The 22,675-nt window shown below is 37.8% G+C and overlaps 1 protein-coding gene and 1 long non-coding RNA gene across 5 annotated transcripts in view; one reads left to right on the forward strand and one right to left on the reverse strand.

The window, feature by feature from the left end:
• Window positions 1–13,794, reverse strand: part of Rab6a (RAB6A, member RAS oncogene family) — a 66,680-nt gene extending 52,886 nt beyond the window's left edge. For 2 of the 4 annotated variants that reach the window (XM_005323178.3, XM_005323177.3), the window contains exon 1: window positions 13,655–13,794. In XM_005323178.3, coding sequence (XP_005323235.1) covers window positions 13,655–13,724 — 70 coding nt within the window. In that variant the 5' untranslated portion in view covers window positions 13,725–13,794. The remainder of the gene's footprint in view (window positions 1–13,654) is intronic. The other 2 variants (XM_013357693.3, XM_040284930.2) reach the window with 1 other exon arrangement.
• A 445-nt stretch (window positions 13,795–14,239) lies between these two features.
• On the forward strand, window positions 14,240–17,868 carry LOC144377133 (uncharacterized). Its single transcript, XR_013437794.1, has 2 exons — window positions 14,240–14,374; window positions 14,797–17,868. It is a non-coding gene; the product is annotated as an uncharacterized LOC144377133 (long non-coding RNA).
• Window positions 17,869–22,675: the final 4,807 nt, after the last annotated feature.

Consider the following 22,675-nt stretch of genomic DNA (forward strand, 5'->3'; position numbering starts at 1 on the left):
TTTTTTTATATTTATTTTTTAGTTGAAGTTGGAAACAATATCTTTATTCTATTTATTTATTTTTAATGTGGTGCTGAAGATTGAACCCAGGGCCTCAAACGTGCTAGGCAAGTTCTCTACAGCTGAGCCACAACCTCAGCTCCACACTCAAGTGTCATTTAGTTTTCCTAACTACTACTCCAGGATTTACCCACTTAGATCACAATAAATTTTAAATGTTTCATAGGCCAAAGGAAAGAAATGCTCCATATTAAATAATTTGATAAACATAAAAGGTTTACAAATGAAGAATAATATCCTATCATTAACTTCAGGAATCATCTAGTCTTTTACCTTTTTAAAAAAAAAAAAAAAAAAACAATACTGTGATGATACTTCCCTCACCTTCTTAAGGAAAAGACACGTACCTATAGGATAAATAGGACAAATTCAATATTTGAAATTCAAATGACTGGATAAATTCAATATTTTATGGTTGTCTATATAGGCATTATGCTAAACAAAAAAAAACAGATCTAAAAGGTTTAAGACTAGATTTTTTTGTTGTTGTATCATTAAATACTACAGATCACAATATTTTCTTTCTTTTTTTTTTTTTTTTTTTGTACCAGGGATTAAATCCAGGGGCACTTAACCAGTGAGCCACATTACCAACCCTATTTTCTATTTTATTTAGAGAAAGGCTCTCATTGAGTTGCTTAACATCTAACTTTTGCTGAGGGTGACTTTGAACTTATGATCCTCCTGCCTCAGCCTCTTAAGCTGCTGGAATAATAGGCGTGAGCCACCACACCCAGCAGATCACAATATCTTTAGACCAGAGCAAGCCTAAAATCTGAGACACCACATTCCTTATTTTCTTTATTATATTCCACTTAATTCACCATGACCATGTAAATAATTTAAAGGGAACATACATGCATTTCTGGAATATTCTTCAGTTTTAAGAGAACGATTAAGACTAAAAACAGTGTTAAGTAGCCACATGAAACTACTGAAGTTAAAAGTTAAATAAAATTTAAAAGTCAATTCTCTAGCCATACCACATTAGAAAGCACAGACATTGGACATTTTTGCCAACTCAGAAAGTTCTATTCGTCCAGTTGATAATCTAGAGAACCTGAAATATTATAACCCAAAAACACATAAAAGAGACTACTGCCAAATAAAGGTTTCTGTAATTACATCTATACACAAGAATAGCTAAATAAGTGGGCTAGGGTTATGGCTCAGCAGTAGCACACTTGCCTGCATGCGTGAGGCACTGGGTTGGAGCCTCAGCACCATATACAAATAAATAAACAAACAAACAAATAAATGTCAATCAACAAATATTTTTTAAAAAAAGAATAGCTAAATAAGATCTTTAATCTTTTAGCAACCATGTCAAAATACTGAAAAAAATATGTTGGATATGTGTCAAATAACTCACTTTGGCACAAGGGTGGAAGTTTTATTTTTATTTTTTTTTAAGAGGTGGGGGGGGGAGAGAGAGAGAGAGAGAGAGAATTTTTTAATAAATATTTTTTAGTTTTCAGTGGACACAACATCTCTATTTTATTTTTATGTGGTGCTGAGGATCGAAACCAGTGCCCTGTACATGCTAGGTGAACGCACTACCGCTTGAGCCACATCCCCAGCCCAGGGTGGAGGCTTTATATATTTGGTAAGTACTGACACTGCTGAGGAAGAATTATAGTGGGGGTTTATAATAAGTTTGAAATCTTAAACTATCTTAAGGACTCCAAATCACAGTACTTGGTTAAAGTACAAATTATTTTTTAAAATTTGTTCTAATTAGTTATACATGAGTAAATTAATTTCTTAATATGCCATTTATTCCCACTGCCTACTTCTGAATCCTTGACTCCCAAAATTTTCTAAAAATTACTCATTAGACAAGGCCGGGTAATGCACATTTAAGCTATAATTCCAGCAACTTAGGAGTCTGAGGCAGAAGGATACCAAGTTTGAGGCTAGCCTGGGCAAATTACCAAGACCCTGTCTCAAAAGAAAAAGAAGAAGGAATGTTAATGTAGCTTAGTGGTAGACTACCCCTGTGTTCAATCCCCAGTACCCAGGGAGAAAAATCACTTAGTTTCTTGATAAACCCAATGGTCTTTTCTGAGAAACCATTTTCCTCAATATGAGCTATTGATTATAGAGTCATATGAGATATTTGGGATATCAAATCTTTCTCCCCCCTTAGTTAGTTGTTAAATTTTTATTTTATTGTATATTCTATTTTTCATTTTTTGTTATTGCTTGCAATACTGGATATTGAACTCAAGGCCTCACACATGCAAGGCAAGTGCTCTACCATTGAGGTACATCCCCTGTCCTTTTTATTTATTTTGAAACAAGGTCTAAGTTGCTGAGGTTGGCCTCGAACTTATCCTCCTGGCTCAGGCTTCTGAATAGCTAAGATTAGAGGCATGCACCACCACACCCAGCCATGACATTTTTGTTTTGAAGGTAAAAAAACGTTTCTATAATTTTCATTTTTATAAAGTTCACTCTGATATCAATGTAGAAGGCTGAATTGAAGGGGAAGTTCAAAGACAGAGGTTGGAAGGTACAGAGTAACATAAAAAATTTAAATCTGCTATAAAGCTCCCGGTTATCAATTGTATACAAGAGGACAGAGACTGAAATTATTTGTTAACAACCATATCACCCATTATAATGAACCTAGTGTACAATGAGTATCAGTTAAATAGATAATTAACTGCTAAGATTACATGATTCTTAGGAATGGATGATTTTTAAAAAAATAGAAGATTTAAAAAGCAGTCTTCTATATAGCACACACCTTAAAGGATGATTTATAAAACATATTAGAGCTGTGGAGGTAGATCAATGGTAGAGCCCTTGCTTAGCATTCTTGAGGTCCTGGGTTCCCTTGATCCCTGGTATCACAACCTCCTGCCAAAAAGGCTCAATTATTATAGTAATAAGAAAAGATGGGTGAATAATAGTAAGGAGGGTAAAAAGTGGATGATGAAAAACTAACTTATGGGGCTGGGGATATGGCTCAAGCGGTAGCGTGCTCTCCTGGCATGCGTGAGGCCCAGGTTCTATCCTCAGCACCACATACAAACAAAGATGTTGTGTCCGCCGAGAACTAAAAAATAAATATTAAAATCTCTCTCTCTCTCTTAAAAAAAAAAAGAAAGAAAAAAAGAAAAACTAACTTACACAGAAGAGTTTTAGACTTCATCTCAAAAGAGAAGTCTATGTGGTGTGTTTGGACAAAGTTTTGTGCAACCTCATAATGGCAGAACAAGATAGCAGTGATTTCGACCTACTTATTAACCATAAATATCATGTAGTATTTATCCTTCCGTGACTGGCTTATTTTACCCAGCATAACATTCACAAGGTCCATCCATATTCTAGCATGTGTCAGAATTTCCTATCTTTTTAGGGCTAAATATATCCTATCATGTGTATATATCACTTTTTTTCTAATAGGCAAGCACTCTATTACTGAAATGCACTCCCAGCCCCTCTAATCACATTTTGTTTATCCATTCATCTACAGATGGACACTTGATTACCTCCATCTTTTGGCTACTATGAGCATGAGTATAAACAGGTGGTTTTAATTTTTTTAAATGTGCTTTTAAAAAAAATAGAAACTCTGAAACATCTAATTCTAAATATTTACATGTAAGTGTTGGTTTTCAAAAAAAGCGAATTCATCCAAAATAGAAGCTCAAAAGCAAATGGAGAAGTGGTATTGCCCAACAAACTACATAAAGATCAATTTAAAACTGATAGTGGGGAAGCTGAGAAACATTCTAATTTGTGCCAGAGAACTGCTGGCACCAAGTACACACAGAAATAAGGGTGAAAGTGGCCCTATAATGAAAGGGAAGATCGGTCTGTTTCACAGGTAGACTGTCTCTCTTACATCCCTTTCTCTATTCCAAACAATCAGGTTCCTGCTCTACTTCATCAGAAAATCAGAACTTTCCTGTTGAGAGGAAAAAAGGATTTCTGGACTATAGAAAACAAGGTACGACTGAGAGTACAAATGAGGCTAAAAATACAGAGTACAAACAGAACTAAAAACAATGAGAATAGAGCCTGGGGTGTGCTTAGTGTTCACCACACCGCTATCATCACCACCCACCCCCCCAAAAAAAGAAAAGAAAATGGGGGGGGGACTAGATCCATTCACTTATAACTTTAAACCCTCTCTCCATTCAGAGAGACTATACCAGGATCATTCTCTCCAATAGGACATTGAGCAATTCTTCAGGATATGTGGTCAGCAAAAGACTTAAAAACCTAACATTTAAAATATATATATATATATATATGGGGGCTGGGGATGTGGCTCAAGCGGTAGCGCGCTCCCCTGGTATGCGTGCGACCCGGGTTCGATCCTCAGCACTACATACCAACAAAGATGTTGTGTCCGCCGAGAACTGAAAAATAAAATATAAAAAAATAAATAAATAAATAAAAATTAAAAAAAAAATAGAGATTCCTCCACCTCCAAAAAAAGAATACAAATTGTCCTACAGTGAAGTCCCATAGACTCACATGAAGGCTAAAATAAATTTTTTAGTATTTAACTTTTAAATAGAATAGCTAAGAATCAATAGTTTTTTGAGAACCACATCAAACAGGAAACAGAAAAACTAAAACAGGTGAAAATCAATTTGTAAAAAACTGAGCATGCAGAAAAAAGCCATATATTATAATATCCTAAAAATGACAGAAGATACTGGAATCAAAAGATGCTTCTGAAAGCGAAAAGCTCTTTAACATGATAGTGGAAATAAAACAATAGAAGAAGAGTTGGAAAAATTTTGTTTAGAACTAAATAGAAAAATAAATAGAAAACAGGTAAAGGGGCTGGGGATATAGCTCATTTAGTAGAGTACTTGCCTCCCATGCACAAGGCCCTGGGTTCAATCCCCAACACCACCAAAAGAAAAAGAAAACAGACAAGACAATACAAAATCACAAGACCAATCCAGGAAGTTTAATAAGAATTCCAGAGAGATCTAAAAATGGAGAAGATAGCTCATTAGTAAGTCAAAAAAATTTCTTAAAACTAAGGGACAGGTTGTAGCTCAGTGGTAGAGTGTTAGCCTAGTATGCATAAGGCACAGGGTTCAATTCTCAGCAACACATACATAAATAAAAGACAGGTCCATCAACAACTAAAAAATTCTTTTTTTAAAAAAGTTTTGTTAAAACAAAACAAACAACAACAACAACAACAACAAAAAAAAAAAACTAAGGGACATGAGTCCTTAGTTTGAAAGAACTTAAAACTAGTACCCAGACAGAAAATGAAAATAGATACACAGTGTCAAAAGTCAAAAGAGCAGGGTCAGAATGGTAACAAATGTCTTCAAACTTCTGTGAGGTTATATGAATACATTTTCAGATACATAGGGTCTCAAGAAATTTTTCCTCCCATTTTCCTTTATTAGGTACTGGTGAGTATGTTCAATATAACAAGGAAATAAAACAACGAAGGAAATGTGTAATCTAGGAAATTCCCAACCATCACAAAAAAAGAAATAAAGAAAAACCTCAGACTGATGGTAAAGACAAATCCCAAATTAACAATTGTATGCCAGTCATGAAGGATAACTAGTATAGATTAAAATAAGTCAGAAGTTCTAGAATAATGTCCCAAGAAGATCAAAATGAATAAAAACCTGATGCATTCTTACATAGTGAAAGAGGCCTTAAACTGTTGGTAAAGAATTTAGGAATAATCAGCAATAAGCATATGAACTAAACATAGGAAAAAAGCAAGGCAAAGGAAAACAAAAATTTATGAGTACAAGTTATCAGTATGCTACATGGCTCAACTATGACTATCATTTTCCTAATACAGTAATGTAAAGATTAAACACTGATCTGACCCAAACAAAATATTTATATTCAGAGGATAAAGAAAATACTATGAGATTAGTAATGTCACATTAGAAAGCAAAAGGAGTTAGCTCTGAAGAATTTTTTTAATTGTTGAAAAACATGTTAAAAATAATGGGGATCAATGGGCTGGGGATGTGGCTCAAGCAGTAGCATGCTCGCTTGGCATGCGTGCAACCCGGGTTCGATCCTCAGCACCACATATAAACAAAGAAGTTGTGTATGCCGAAAACTAAAAAAAAATAAAATAAATATTTAAAAATTCTCTTTAAAAAAAATAATGGGGATAAAAAAATACAAGCAAAGCTTTGTCTCAAAAGCCATCTTTATCACAATATAATGCCTTCCAAATAAGAAAAGCTCAACCAGACAAAATAAGAATAGATTTAAGAATTTCTGAACAAGGAAGCTTGATGCTAAAAATTATTAAATTTAGCTGAATATGGTAGCACATACCTATAGTTCCAACCCTTACGCAAGCTGAGGGCAGAGGATTACTTTTGCCCACTAAGAGTTACTATAGGCTAAAACTATAGTTATGTGCTACCTCACTCAGCTAAATTTAATAATTTTTAACCTCAAGATGAATACTTGAGCCCATCAAGTTTGACAGTAAGCAGCTTGGGAGGCTGATTCAGGAGGATCGTAAATTCAAAGCCAGCTTCAGCAATGATGAGGCATTAAGCAACTCGGTAAAATCCTGTCTCTAAATAAAAATATAAAATAGGGCTGGGGATGGGATGTAACTCAGTGGTCAAAGTATCCCCCACCAAAAAGTCTGAGACCAGCCTAGGCAAAATAGTGAGACCTCATAAATAAATAAAATTTAGCAGGGTATCATGGTTCACGCCCATAATCCCAAGACTCAGGAGCTGAGGCTGGAGAATCCCAAGTTCTAGGTTAGCTTTGACAACTTGGCAAGACCCTGTCTCAAAATTATAATTTGAAAAAGGGGGAGATGCTATAGATGTAGTTCAGCGGTAGAGTGCCTCTGGTTCAACACCCAGGCTGTAAAAATAAATAATAAAATTTGTTTTCTTGCAAATTTTTAAAATAGAATGCAATAAATTAAAGTAGTCCAGTTTAACTGTCACAGACAAGGGCCCAAGGAGATCTACTAATTGAATTTAATGTAGTATATTCTAGATAAGATCGTGGAATAGAAAAAGGACATTATTGTCCTTTCAGGAATATCACTGAATAGTTCACAGATCTTAATATATATACAAGTGTTATAAATTATTAATTTAGAAATATAATGGCAGGAAGAAGTGCACAACTAGTATTTTTTTTACTTTTTATTGATTTTTTTAGATCAACTCTTTTGAATTGTAATATAATAATAGGGAAAAAGTATGAGAGTCAGTAATACAGTTTATATTATTGTATTATATAGATCGGTGTTCTTAAAACTTTTTCTTCTCTAAACCCTTAAAGAGTTCAGTTTATAATATAAATATATGTCAATATCTACTATATTGAGAATTAACTAGGAAAACTTTCAAATGCTTAATACATTCAAAGTAATAAATCTATCATATTAACAATAATTTTTTAATGAAAAAGAGGTATTTTGCAAACAAAAATTTAGTAAGAGAGTGGAGTTTTTTATATATTTTCAGAGCTCTTTAATGTCTGACAATACAAGACAGCTAGATGCTCATAGATGCTTCTGCTTTCAGTCTGTTTTAAGATCACACACTGTCAAGTAGGTTCTTGGAAACTCGAATACACACTCGTAAGGGAATAAAAGTGGAAAAAAAATCACATAATATCTTAATATTATGAAAACAGTTTGGACCTCTCCCCCAGGAGGTTTGTGGAGCCCCCTGAAGGATCTTCAGAGATCACTAGGGCATCAGTGGACCACACTTTCAGAACTAGTGAATTAGATAGTATCGAGCCATTTCCACGGATTCGTACTGCAAGTAAGGACACTCAAGAATGTTCTCCATATCTTGTTTTAAAACCTTAAAGCTAAACAGTGGAGTTAATGTTTAAGAGCACAAATCTGGGTTTCATATGTTAGCACTGGCCATTGACCTTTGGCAAATTACTCAATATCTCTTTATGTTTCAGTTTCTTCATTAATAAAATAAAGATAATAATGGTACTTATCATTGGTCAATAAATGTAAAAATTTTCTGAGAGAGCCTGGCACATGAAAAATACTTAGTATTTAAAATAATTTAACAAATATTTATTGAAAACTACTAGTTAAGTGGTTTGATAGAGTCTACTCATAAGAAACATACAGGGAATTTATCAGGAAAACATATATAATACCTAATATAAGATAGTGTGAATAATAATATAAACTATTCAGGGCTGGGTTGTAGCTCAGTGGTAGAGTGCTTGCCTGGCATGTATGAGGCACTGGGTTTAATCCTCAGCATCACACATACATACATACATACATACATAGTGTGCTTGCCTGGCATGTATGAGGCACTGGGTTTAATCCTCAGCACCACACATACATACATACATACATACATAAATATCCACCAGCAACTAAAATATTTATATATACACACACACACACATATAAAAGTATTTATATATATAAACTGCTCAGTACTACTGGTCTAGGACACTAGGACAGACACTTTTCCCTACCTAGCATACTGCAATTTAAGAGTTGATGTAAATTAAAAGAAAATATAAAGTATAAAAAAGAAGCAGTACTGGGGCTGGGGATGTGGTTCAAGCTGTAGCGCACTCGCCTGGCATGCATGCGGCCCGGGTTCGATCCTCAGCACCACATACAAACAAAGATGTTGTGTCCACCAAAAACTGAAAAATAAATATTAAATAAATAAATAAATAAAAGGGCTTGAGGGAGCCCAATTTAAAAAAAAAAAAGATGGATTGAGCCTTATTAAAAAAAAAAAGAAGCAGTAGTACTAGGTATGCACTTCTCCCTGATATTACATTCTCAAATTAATAATCAATAACACTTATCTATATAATAAAACCTACTACAGACCACTTATTGACCTTTCTAATGACCTCTGTAATTCAAGACAAGAGTCAGAGGGTGAGGAAGAGCACTTACCTAGCACGTGTGAGGCACTGAATTCAATTCTCAGCACCACATTAAAAAATGAAATAAAATAAAGATATTGTATACCTCTACAACTAAAAAACTGGAAAAAAGAAAAAAAAAGACAAGAGTCAGAAGTAGGAACAAAAGAGATACCTGAAGGAAACTTCAAGAATTACTTATTTCAATATTCTTTTGTTAAACCATGTTTACTAGAGAAATTACAAAAGAGTCTAATAGCAAATAATAACTTTAATAAAGCAAGACTAATTTTGCTCAACTAAAAATATATGCAAAATGAAGATTAGTCTTTTTTTTTTTAAGTGAACTGGGTAAGCCTTTAAATTACTGGTTTCCCTATCTCATCCCCCAGCATCTAGAACATCCTATATACAAACAAATAATATAAACACAAAATATTATTGTTAAACTATTAAATAAAAAATAGATTTCACCACAGTATATATAGGTCACTAGCTTTGATTACTATTAGATTCAACCATCATTCATCATTCACTAAATATCTCTGAGCAGTTAGTATGAACCTGGTATCATGCTAAGCAATGGGGATACATTACAAAAAAGATGACAGCTTTTATTTTCATGTGACTGCATTCTGCCGTGAGAAATAGAAAAACACATACATTAAAAAAAGAGGATAATTGGGCTGGGGTTGTGGCTTAGCGGTAGAGTGCCTGCCTAGCATGTGTGAGGCCCTGGGTTTGATCCTCAGCACCACATAAAATAAAGATATTGCATTCAACTATAACTAAAAAAATAAACATATATATATAAAAAGGATAATTAGACTGGGTGGGGGGTGTAGCTCAGTGGTAGAACACTTCCTAGCATGCACAAGGCCCTGGGTTTGATTTCCAGAACCACAAAATAATATGCAGCAGCAGCAGCAGCAGCAGCAACAGCACAGCAGCAGCAGCAGCAACAGCACAGCAGCAGCAGCAGCAGCAACAGCACAGCAGCACAGCAACGGTGGCAGCAGCTGTGGCAGTAACAATCAGGTGCACTGAGGCACATGCCTGCAATTCCAGCTACTCAAGAAGCTGAGGCAAGAGGATCACAAGTTCAAGGCCAGTCTGGACAATTTATCAAGACTATCTCAAAATTTTAAAAAAGCACAGGAGTGGGGGCTGTGGCTATGGCTTGGTAGTAGTGCACTTGTCTGGCATGTGTGAGGCCCTGGGTTTGATTCTCAGCACTACATATATATACATAAATAAAACAAAGGTCTATCAACAACTAAAAACAATATTTTTTAAAAAATTTAAAAAGCACAGGGCTGGGGGGCACTGGGGATGTAATTCAGTGGTGAAGCCCTTGCCTAGCAATAGCAAGCAAAAAGTCATGGGATTCAATTCCCAGTAGGTGGGGAAGGATGATAAGATAATTATAAATGTGGTAAATGCTATTAAGGAAATATACAAGTCTTTGTCACAGATTACAGTTTTTGAAAGCTGAACTGCAGAATTCCAACAGACCTAAAAATAAATAATTCATGAAGAGTTACATCAACATGACATAGATTCTACAGACCTTTGCTAATGCATAAGACACTGACCATGAAAACAGGGATCAATCTATCTTGTCAAAGCTATTGGATAGAATTACTTAGCAACATAGTAACCTCAAAAGATAATCAATCTCATAGTTCCATACAGGCAAAAGCATGCAAACACAATCCTGAAGAAAAACTAAGTAAGTGGAGCTGAGGAGATATGACAACTTAATGTAATGTGGTATCCTGAATGGAGAGCTAAAACAGAAAAAGGACATTAGGTAAAAACTAAGGAAATCTGAATAAATTATGGAGTTTATCTAATAATAATACATCAATATGAGTTCATTAACTGTAATAAATGTACCTTACTAATGTAAGATGTTTATAACAGGCGAAATTGGGCATAGGGATAAACAGGAACCCTCTGTACTATCTCAATTTTTCTGAAAATCTAAAATTATTCTTTTTTGGAGGGTACCAGGGATTGAACTCAGGTGCACTCACCACTGAGCCATACCCCCAATTCTATTTTGTATTTATTTAGAGACAGGGTCTCACTGAGTTGCTTAGCGCCTCACTTTTGCTAAGTCTGGCTTTGAACTCTCAATGCTCCTGCCTGTAATTCCGCTGGAATTACAGGCTGGTGCCACTGCATCCAGCTCTAAAACTAGTCTTAAAAAATAAAAAAATAAAAAAGGGCCAGGGTTGTGGCTCAGTGGAAGTGTGCTTGCCTAGCATGTGTGATACACTGGGTTCAATTCTCAGCACCACATACAAATAAATAAAATAAAGGTTCATCAACAACTAAAAAAAAAAATTAAAAAAAAAAAAAAAAGTTGGGGCCAGGGCTGTAGCTCAGTGGTAAAAGTGCTTGCCTCGTATGCGTGAGGCACTAGGTTCAATCCTTAGCACCACATAAAAATAAATACATACTGTGTGTTCATCTACAACTAAATTAATATTTTTTTTAAAAAAGTTTGTTTTTTTCTTTTAACTTTAACAAGGTTCAGGAATATCAGGTAAAAGGGACTGAAGAGGAGGAGTTAATAGATTAAAGAAATAAGAAATGAGAAGCCATAAAACTACAATATGATTTGGAACACAAATACAAAATTCAAAGACCTGTAGATACTTAGGAAATTAAGATCTCTATTCATCTCTATTCATAAAAACTTCCTAGACAGATTAATGGGTTTTTCATGCAAATTAAACAGCACAGCATCACAACATATAGTAGATAATAGTATTCCTGGAGTACACAATTAGCACGTTGGAAAATATTTATCAATAATGACCAATAAGCTATATTTTATGTATGGGATTGTCCTGAAATTGCCATTGTAACTATAATTGTAATTATAATTGCCACCATCTATTATACTTGTAGCTGGACCAAAATCAACTCCATAGGTTTTACTAAATTACTCACCTAAGGAAATAGTTTTATACTTAAAGAAAACTCATAAGCAAAGAAGACTGTATCCTCCCATTCTATTAACCAGGCATGGACAAAAAGAAAGAAAATTAGCCTTAGCCAGGCACCGGGGCACAGGCCTGTAACCCCAGAAACTCAGGAAGGTGAGGCAGAAGGATCCAAGTTCAAGGTCAGCCTCTGGGAATCCTGTCTCAAAATAAATAAATAAAAAGACTGGGGATTTAGCTCAATAGTAGTGTACTTTCTTAAGGTTCAATGCACAGTAGAGAAAAGGAAAAAAAGAAGAAAAAAATTTATTTCCCAGGTCCAACTGGAGGTGTAGTTTTGCAACTAATATTAACCTGCTGTAATGCCATACAAATTAATACAAATAGTTCAAGATAGTAACAAAACTCTGAATTTACATCAGTTACATATACCTTCTAGTCAAAACAAATAACTAATGTTTTCTATAACCTCAAGTTTCTGAATTTTAAAGATGGTCATGAAAAGTGTAAGAAAAACAAAGAAGGATGATAATTTCAGAATTAGTTCGAAGTTTGTATAATATAGCATAAAACAGTTATTTCTACAAATAATCTTAGAGACAACCATTACAAACTGAAATCTTGCTTCTAATATAAAGTAAAGCAACAGCAAACCCTGACCAGGTAAATGACATAACAATTGCACTCAATTAGATATTACAAAATATTAGGTATACTTTTATAGAATCATTTAGCCCAAGAGATATTTAAATCTAATTTAGATAACCAGATGATTAACCTGTCCCTACTCTACTACAGTACTCAAAGAAAATCTACAAAAACAAAGATGTTCGTTATTCTAAGCCTTCTCTCACACGAATCCTAAACATAAAATTGGAAAATGCTCAAGAAGAAATGACTTAATATTTCCACAGCAATTCCTATTTGCACCACCATGAGGAAAATCCAACGCTGTTTCATGTTAAAACGAGAATAAGGAGAGGTGAGATGTTAAAAATTTCAAGTAAAATGATCATGACATAGCATCTGGCAGAGACAGAAAAAGCATCAACACTGCCAAAAGAATTTTCAGTGATGAAAGTCAAGAGAAGAAAATGAGCTTTTTCAACAAGCCACAGCCCAACCCAAGGGGCAAAAATCGTTACTGCTAACGCCACCCCTCTCACCCCATTTTCAAGTCGCCTCCAATTCAGACATATTTCCTCTACAACTCAAACTAATTCTCAACCTAGATGAAAACCATCCAAGAATTTTTTTCCTATCACTTCCCACCTTCCAGGAGATTCGCACTTCTTAGGGCCAAGCCTCTGGGGAAAACAACGCCCAGATCCCACCCTCCTTGCCCAAGGTTGAAGAGGGCCGGTTGGAAGCAGAGGGGCTTCTCGGAGTGGGCCTCACATAGCCGAAGAACTGAGAAGGAGCAAAGAATAAGGGTGGGGCTCGAGTGAGAGGGCCAGGGTAGGGGAGACGACCAGGACCAGAGGAAGAAAGGGATGGACGGGAGGCCAGGGCTGGGCGGGGTGAGGACTGGGGAGCGAGGACGACCGACGCGACAGAGCCGAGTCAGGACCGAAGGGCCTGGGGACCCGGATAAAATCCGACCGACTCACGCTGGCGAGGAGTCGGGGAGCACGGGGGACAGGCTAGGATGGAACCCGGCGCCAATGCGAGGCCAGCAGGGAGCTCAGCGGACAGAGGGCCGCACTGGGGGCGGTGCGGGGAGGCAGCGGCTGGCTGCCAGGAGGGGGGAGCCGCGCACTCACCGCTCTGCTCTCCTAGGAACACCAGCTTGAATTTCCTCAGCGGATTCCCGAAGTCTCCGCCCGCGGACATGATGGAGCCGGAGGAGCTGCCGCCGCCTCAGCCCAGAGACCTCCCGGACCGACGCTGCTCCAACCGGCTGACGAAGAAGGCGAGCGGAAGGGCGGGCGCCAAGCTCTCTCGGCCCCTGCAGGGCCAGGCGAAGGAGCAAGGCTGGAGGGCAGCAGGACTCTCCACAGCACGCAGCCGTCGCCGCCGACGCCGCCTTCCCGCAGAGTAGCCTAGCACCGAGCGAGGCCAGCCGCAGCGAAGGGAAGGAGGGCGGTGTCGGAGGCAGCCAGGGGTGTGCGCGGGGCTCCCGAGGCTAGCGCCGTCTCTTCCCTCAGCACTCGGCACCGAGACTAAGGTGGGAGAGGCTGAGGGTGGCGGGGCCGGAACCGCAGACGCGTCTGGGACCTTTCACACGCAGCGCCCCGACTCCCACAGCTGCCGCCGCCGCAGCCCAACCTGCTGAGTGCGCGAGCCTCTGGCGCGGCGCGGGGCGAGCCCGGGCGCGAGCCAGTCGCCCAGCCGGCCGCCGGCGTGCGTGCGTGAATGCGTGCGCGCCACCGCCAGCGCCTTCCTGGTGTAGCGGCTCTTTCAGCTCCTCCCGCACCGCAGAGACTAGGGCTGGCAGGACTTCGACTGGCGTCGGGAGAAGCAAAGAGGCGGGGCAAGTCAGGGTAAGTGAGGGGGTGGAAAAAAAAAATGGAGCACTTACATCACTTACTCTAGGATCCAATCAGAAAAGATCGAGGGCGGCCCCGGACAGGAGTGAGGTGGCGGCGCGAGAGCGCGCGCGACCCTCCAGCGGTGAAAAGCGGGATACTACGGCAGCCATGCGAAGTGTGGCGCTTTGCACCCTGAGGGGAGGAGAGAGGAAAGGAAGAAAGGTGGGGCGGAGGCGGGGCCAGGAGGTGGAATGACCCAAGGATGCATGGGTGGAGTTGGATAGCCATAAGGTGTGTAATAGGTGTCTTTTTTTAAGCTGTCAGTTTTTGGCGTCACTTTCCTCAGATCACCCTTCACCTACCTTCTCCATCTTCTTTCTCATCATAATTCTTCACAAGGCATCTTACTGGATATCATTCTCTGTTGTTCCCAGAGTTTCGTAACTACCAGAAACAGGGCCTGCTCATTTTGGAGATGAGGAAACTGAAGCCCAGAAGGTGGAAATGACTTGCAAAATCCACAAAGCTATGAAATAGAACCTAGGTTTTCTCTTCTGAACTGCGGCCACCTTATTGATGAACCCGTCCACTTCCCCAGCCTAACTTTTCTTGGTCCTCTGTTACATACCCTTGTTCCTCAGATGTTGATAACTCTAGGTGATGCTCATCTTCTACCTTGCTAGAAATTGGTTTAGATATCAGATCACAGTTGACGAAACAGGCTCATGCAACAAGCAAAAGGTCACAGAACAAATCCGAGGGAAAGCCTGAACTAGAACCCAAATCTGGGTAAGGGAATATTTTAAAAATCATCCTTTCCTCCTAAAGGAGTGCTTCTGAATATGGGTGGACCTCCCTTATATTAGCTATCTGAAGCATGTGAATTTTTATGTGGAGAGGATCCATAGCTTTTATCAGATTTTCAATCTGATTCATAATCCAAAAAACTGGAGGCGAATGGCCCAACCAAGAGGAACCTTAAGAGACATGACAATTAAGTGTAATGTGAACAACTAACATGACACATTAACATGATTCTAACATGACAATTGGCAGAACAATTAAATATAATTTTTCAGTAAGGAGTGGTGAAGAATGCCTGTAATCCCAGAGACTAGGGAGGCTCGGGCAGGAGGACTGCAAGTTCAAGGCCCTAAGCAACTTAGTAAGACCCTGTCTCAAAATAAAAAATAAAAAGGACTGGGGTGTGGCTTGGTGGTTAACTGTCCTGAGTTCAATCCTTCCTACTAAACATGAATATAATTTTTCAGTGAAATGGGATCCTGGAACATAAAATGAACCTAATACAAAAAATAAAGGAAATCTTTCATTAATATTGATCCATTAGTTGTAACAAATATATTAATGTGGGGCTGGGAATGTGGCTCAAGCGGAAGCGCGCTTGCCTGGCATGCGTGCGGCCCCGGTTCGATCCTCAGCACCACATACAAAGATGTTGTGTCGGCCGAAAACTAAAAGATAAATATCAAAAAAAATTCTCTCTCTCTCTCTTTAAAAAAATTTTTTTAAAAAATATATTAATGTAATATTTTAATAGAGGAAAGCGGGAGTATATGGGAACTTGCTATATTATAGCCTGTGTAATTTTTTTGCAAATCTAAAACTACTCTAAAGTCTGCTAATGAATTTAAAAGTTTCTAAATAAATTCTATTAAGGAAAAAACACAAGGTTAAGAATCATGAAATTATGGACTGGAGTTGTAGCTCAGTGGTAAAGCACTTTCTTTGCATGCTTTACCCAAAAGCCCTGGGTTCAATCTCGGCACCACATAAAAATAAATAAAATAAAAATAAAGATATTGTGTTCATCTACAACTAAAACATATATGTATTTTTTTTTAAAAATCAGGGGCTGGGATTGTGGCTCAGCGGTAGAGTGCTTGCCTAGCACAGGCAGGACCTGGGTTCAATCCTCAGCACCACATAAAAAAAAAAAAGCATTGTGTTGTGTCCATCTACACCTACAAAATAGATGTGGGGGTTTAAAAAAAAAACTATCAAATTAGAGAATTTGCCATCATACAACTTCAGCCACATCACAAGGGAGATGGAATAAAATTCAAGAAAAGAAATCTCTGTACTCAGAGAGACCTTTTAAAAAACTGATGTCAAAACCTGGCATGGTGTCTCATACTTGTAATTCCAGTTACTCAGAAGGCTGAGGCAGGAGGATCACAATTTTGAGGCCACCCATGGCAATTTAACAAGAAGACCCTGTTTCAAAATAAAAAATTAAAATTAAAATTAAAAGGCCTAGGTTTATTAGCTCAGTGGTAGAGCATCCCAGTACTGCAAAAAGTAATAAATGAGTAAAAATAAAAATTGATATCAGCCGGGCATAGTGGCATAAGCCTGTAATCCCAACAGCTTGAGAGGCTGAGGCAGGAGGATCACAAATTCAAAGCCAACCTCAGCAAAAGTGAGGTGCTAAGCAACTCAGTGAGACCTTGTTTCTAAATAAAATACCAAATAGGGCTGGAGATGTGGCTCAGTGGCCAAGTGCCCCTGAGTTCAATCCCCAGTACCCCCTCCCCAAAAAACAAAAACAAACTGGTATCAAAAATGCTTCCCAGAGGCTAATGTTGTGGCTCAGTGGCAGAGCACTTTGCCTCAAACACATGCACTGGGTTCAATCCTCAGTACCACATAAAAAATAAATAAAATTAAACATAATAAAGATATTATGTTCATCTATAATTTGAAAAATTTAAAAGAAGATTTTAAAAAAATGCTTCCCAAACTGGATGAAATGGTACATGCCTGTAATAATCCCAGGACTCAGAAGGTGAAGGTTAAGGCATTAGGATCCAAGTTGGAGGCCAGTCTTAGCAAAAAAAAAAAAAAGCTTCCTAATAATTAAAGTCTTTACTTTCCTGTATAGTATCTTTATCATTTATAAAACACATATATACATTTCCTCATGATTTGATAGTTATTATTTAATTAACTCTCAGGATGACAAGATCAAATAAGTGCCTCTCAAGCCTGGGATGAATTATTGGCCTAGAATAAATTAAAGAGAGGAATTGAAGTTGTTTTTGTTGTTGTTGTTGTCCTTCTTCTTCTTCTTCTTTTTCTTCTTCTAATTGTTGATGGACTTTTATTTATTTATTTAAGGTTTTTTTAGGTGTGGTTGGACACAATAGCTTTATTTTTATGTGGTGCTGAGGATTGAACCCAGGGCCTCACATGTGCTAGGCGAGTGCTCTACCACTGAGCCAAGACCCCAGCCAAGATCCCTTTATTTTAATCATTTATTTATATGTGGTGGGAATGGAACCCACTGCCTCACACATGCTAGGCAAGCACTCTACCACTAAGCCACAACCCCAGCCCAGAACTGAAGTTCTTAAAAATATCAACTATTCTGGCTTATCAAGACAACAACCATATCCTAAAACCTTCTTATCTATCAAAATCCCTTCCTGCTTTCATGAATTTGGAACATGCAGCTATAAGTGACATAATAAAAACCTGAAGCATGACATGGCCATTGATTTTTTTTTAAATATTTCATTTACAAATAGCTTTTCATGTTTGACAGTGCTGTCCCCAACAGTAACCTAGAACCCTGACACACAAAGAACATCCAATACAAAGAAAGTATTTTTAAAAAGCTCTTACAAAAAAAAGTTAATTTTTCTTTTCTTTTTTTCTCTGAAAGGAAAGCGAGGAATGAGAGACAGGTAAGTAAGAAATGAAAGACAGAGACCAGGCAGAGATACATATGAGAGTTTATTTGTCAGAGCTAACAAATAAAGGCTATCTGTCTATAGGAAAGACAGGCAAAAGAGGCTTGAGTTCTGGGACTTTTATGGGGGAGGCTTAGGAATCAGAGCTGGGCAGGTCCTAATGCCCCGGTGGTTAGGGGTTGGGTTGGTATGAGGAAGTGGTGACCCATTCACAGAAATGTCTTTGGGCAGGAAAAGTGGAAGTTTTCCTTAAAATGACAGTAGTCACTTAAGATGGCAGTCCAAGATGCTAAGCAAGGATCTTATAGTACCAATTCATTATGCTTCCTGAAAGCTTTTAAAGAAAAATTTCAGGATTGGAACTATAATTACTTTATACTTCCTCCAGAGCTTTATGAATCAATTCCTCCCTGCTGCTTTGTACCCTAGTCACCTAGACAGGTGGTTCTGTTTCCCAATGGAAGACCCAAATATTTTGAAGTTTTTAAAGTTTGCTTTTTTTTTTTCTTTTCCCCTTTACCGTACTAGGGATCGAACCAGGAGCTCATACATGTCAGGAAATCATTCTACTGTTGAGCCACATTCCCAGCCTTGTCCTTTTTAAGTTTTATTTAGAGACAGGGTATCACTAAATGGACCAAGTTGGCCTTGAACTTGCAATCCTCCTGCCTCAGATGCCTAAATCACCACCACATCCAACTTCCTTCTCTTTCTTGAGACAAGGTTTAGCTGTTTTCTGAAGTAGCCTTTAAAGCAGCATCTAAAGATTGGAACTATAATTATTTATGCTTTCTCCAGAGCTTTTTGAATTAATTCCTTCTTCCTGCTTTGGTCTCTATAGTCATGAAGACAGATGGTGCACTTCCCTATTATTTGAAAGAGACCAATTCATACTCCTTCAGTTACCACCTAAAGAAGTTGTCTTAGCCATCTCCCTGGCTCAGGAGGCTGAGGATGGAGGATCGCAAATTCAAAACCAGCCTCAGAAACTTAGCAAGGACCTAAGCAACTCAGCGAGACCCTGTCTCTAAATAAAATATAAAAGAAGGCTGGGGATGTGGCTCAGTGGTTAAATGCCCCTGGGTTCAATCTCTGGTGCCAAAAAAAAAAAAAAAAGGAGAAGAAGATGTTTTCTTTGTTTCTTTGGGCTGCAACAGCAGAATACCATAGTCTGGAGGACTTAAACAACAAAGCTCCTCACAGATCTGGAGACTGGGAAGTCTAAGGTCAAGATGCTAGAAGATTCAGTGTCTGGTGAGGGTTGTTTCCTAGTTCATGGGCAACCATCTTCTCATTGTGTCTTCATATGGCAGAAAGAGGGCGAGGAATTCTCTAGGATCTCTTTTATAAGTGCAGTCGTCCCATTCACTATGGCTCCATTCACTATTACCTAATCACTTAAGGCCCACCTCTTAATACCATCACATTGGCAATTAGAATTTCCGCACATATCAACTTATAGGGTACACAAACATTCAGCCCACTGATATCTTCAAGAAGGTTTCCTTTCTGCTCCCATTCCCACCAACAATGTGAGTATCCTTGCCTGTTCTCCCATCACTTAATAAGTCCTCATTAATTGTTCGTCTTACTTACCATTAACCTCCATGAGACCAGTGCTCTTGGCTTGTTGAGATAGGAGCTCCCAACTCCTGAAACTTCAAGAGTACTACGATGTACTTGCTACATAATAAGCATGCAACGGATTTTGTTTAAGTGATATAAGAATTATTATTTCTCTATCTTCAAAGGATGGATGGGATTTGGACATTCAGAGAAGGAAAGGTAAGAGCATTTTGAAGAAAAAGAACATCGCCCAAAAACATGTTATATAAAATGATACTTGATTTCTAAACATTATTTATGAAAAGGTGCCCAGACTGGATCTCATAACAAAAAACTGGGAACAGTGGGAGAGAACAGCCTTGGCAGCTACAAATTCAGTTTTCTTTGATCAGTTTAAAGGGAATTTCTAATTTGATGACCATAAGTGTGTCCAGGAATCTACTACACTGAAATGCAATAAAAGTATAACTTGTCTTCTGCCCTGAGAGACACAAAGCTTCTGAAGGAGCACTGAAATCTCATCTCATTCTTAGTGGAAGAAATTATTAGTTTTCTATCCAATAATACAAGATACACACAAATACAGAGAGAGATATTTTTCCAGTTTTCCTTAAGTTAAGGTATAGACACATAACTCAATCTGAACCAGTGGGAAATGAAGGAAATATGCTAGAGGCTTCTGAGATAGATTTTCTTCCTTGGTGAAAAGGTGTATGTTGAGGAAAAACTGCCATTTTTCTGCTATTTGATGTGATTGTGTAAAGATATGATAGGGCTAAAACAGTTCTTGTGAACATTATAATTCTAAAGGAAAATGCTAACCCATTGAGGATGGAGAAGCAAAGAAGTAAAAGACATAATGAGCCAACCCTATACTAGATTTCTCTTTAGTAAAATAATAAATTTATTATATTTACTAATGTCTTTATAATACAAATATGTTTTTATTTCTCTGTTATTGTTATAGCTGAAAGCAGCAGGCATTCTAATCTTTTCGTCCCTTAAAACCCTTGCATAGGGCTGGGATTGCGGCTCACTGGTAGAGTGCTCACCTACACATGTGAGGTCCTGGATTTAATCCTCAACATCACATATACATAAATAAAATAAAGGTTTTGTGTCTACCTACAACTAATAAAAAACCACCTTCCATAGTTCCTTGAACATTAGACATTGAATATTACGTGTGTGTAATAGATACAGTAGTACTTATCAAATTTGAGCTGGTTTTTCTTATTTACTATTCCCTAAAAAGAATTTATTGCTCTTAGAGAGGCAGAAAGTCAATAAAAAGAGAAAAACTGACCAGGTAAAAGGACCAAAATCATATTGTTCATATTTGAAACAAATAATAGGTCTGGCATGAATTCAAATTCCATCAAATGTGATGCTCTTCTAGCCCACTCTACAGGTTAATCATTGCTACTAAAAATAATAGTCAATATATGAAGCAAAAAAGTGAAAAATGCTCAACCCAAGGTGATTAATTGAATGAGCACAGTTAATACGAAGTATGTATAAGTTTCATTTTTAGAGTTTGGAGGTTCTAGCAGGAGAGTGCAGCTACTCTTATACCCTTTACCAAAGAATGGCCCTCTGTCAGGGAAGTTTGTCTTTATAATACAAATATCTTTTCCACCCAACTCTCAGCTTTGGGAGGGACATAAATGCAGTGGTAAGGGAGGAAGAAGACACAGATCAGCCTGATCAACTCTTGACAATCACAGCCAGATCATCCTCACATTCTAAGTAAGTCTCCTTTGGTAAGGACCATAAAAACAGGGAAGTATCTCATGTTAAAAATCTGTTCTTACTAGATGCGGTGGCACACATCTGTAATCCCAGTGGCTGGGGAGGCTGAGGCAGGAGGATCACAAATTCAAAGCCAGCCTCAGCAAAAACTAGGCGCTAAGCAACTCAGTGAGACCTTGTCTCTAAATAAAATATAAAATAGAGCTGGGAATGTGGCTCAGTGATTGAGTGCCCCAGAATTCAATTCCCTGGTACCAAAAAAAAAAAAAAAAAAAGGAGGGGCTGGAGTTGTAGCTCAGCGGTAGAGTGCTCACCTAGCACATGCAAGGCCCTGGGTTCAATCTCAGCACCACATAAAAATAAATAAATAAAATAAAGGTGTTGTATCCAACTACACCTAAAAAAATGAATAAATATTTTTTAAAAAGGGGAAAAAATTCAACTTATTCTCCAAGCTTACCCCCCTCCAAAAAAATCCTGCTTTCCAAATACATTGACCTATAATGATACTGTGAGAGACCAATAAAGGTTATTAGTCAAAGTGGAGGAGAAGGTGGTAGAACTTAAGTGGAATTTTGGTCCTTCCTATAATTATAGCCAATTTACAGCTAAGTCAGAGATATTTTTGCTACAGATTGATCTCCAAAATCTATTTTTGATAATTCCATTTTGCTCTACTCATGTGAATCATGGTCCCTGTTATGAATAATGTGATTTCTCAGAGACTGATAAGTGGAGTGTTACTTCTAGGCTTTGAAATTGCAGTGGGGGAAGAATTTGCTTCTTTTTATGCTTGTTATGTGTAATACCTAACATATTGCTGGAGCTCTCCTCTCTCTGCATGCTATCCCCCACAAATAATAAATTTTCCTTTAAGATGTACAGGAGAATGAATCACTCCACCTGCTACTCAGAGATAATCACTTTCAGAGTAAAAGAGAACTGCTTCTATGACTGTTTCTATAAAAAACAGCATCTTAGGACAAAAAAGGGAGACCAACACTGCTTGTGCTGAAATACCACCAGAATATACAATCAAATCGCAACCTGCCAAAGAAGCCAAAATAGTCTTTCTGAACATTTCCTCAGATTTTTGAATGGCACAAAGTGACTAGGACTTTATAGATGTAAAAACAAAAGATACCAAAATCATTATAGGAGTCATAGTTCAAACTATCCAGTGAGATAAGTTACAATGCCATGGGGAAGACTTGAACAAACTTCTAGTTTTGGATGATAAAGATACTTCTGCCTCCTTCCTTTTCTGAAACCACTATAAAAG

The sequence above is a fragment of the Ictidomys tridecemlineatus genome, chromosome 4, assembly GCF_052094955.1.
Source record: "Ictidomys tridecemlineatus isolate mIctTri1 chromosome 4, mIctTri1.hap1, whole genome shotgun sequence".
Taxonomy (NCBI): domain Eukaryota; kingdom Metazoa; phylum Chordata; class Mammalia; order Rodentia; family Sciuridae; genus Ictidomys; species Ictidomys tridecemlineatus.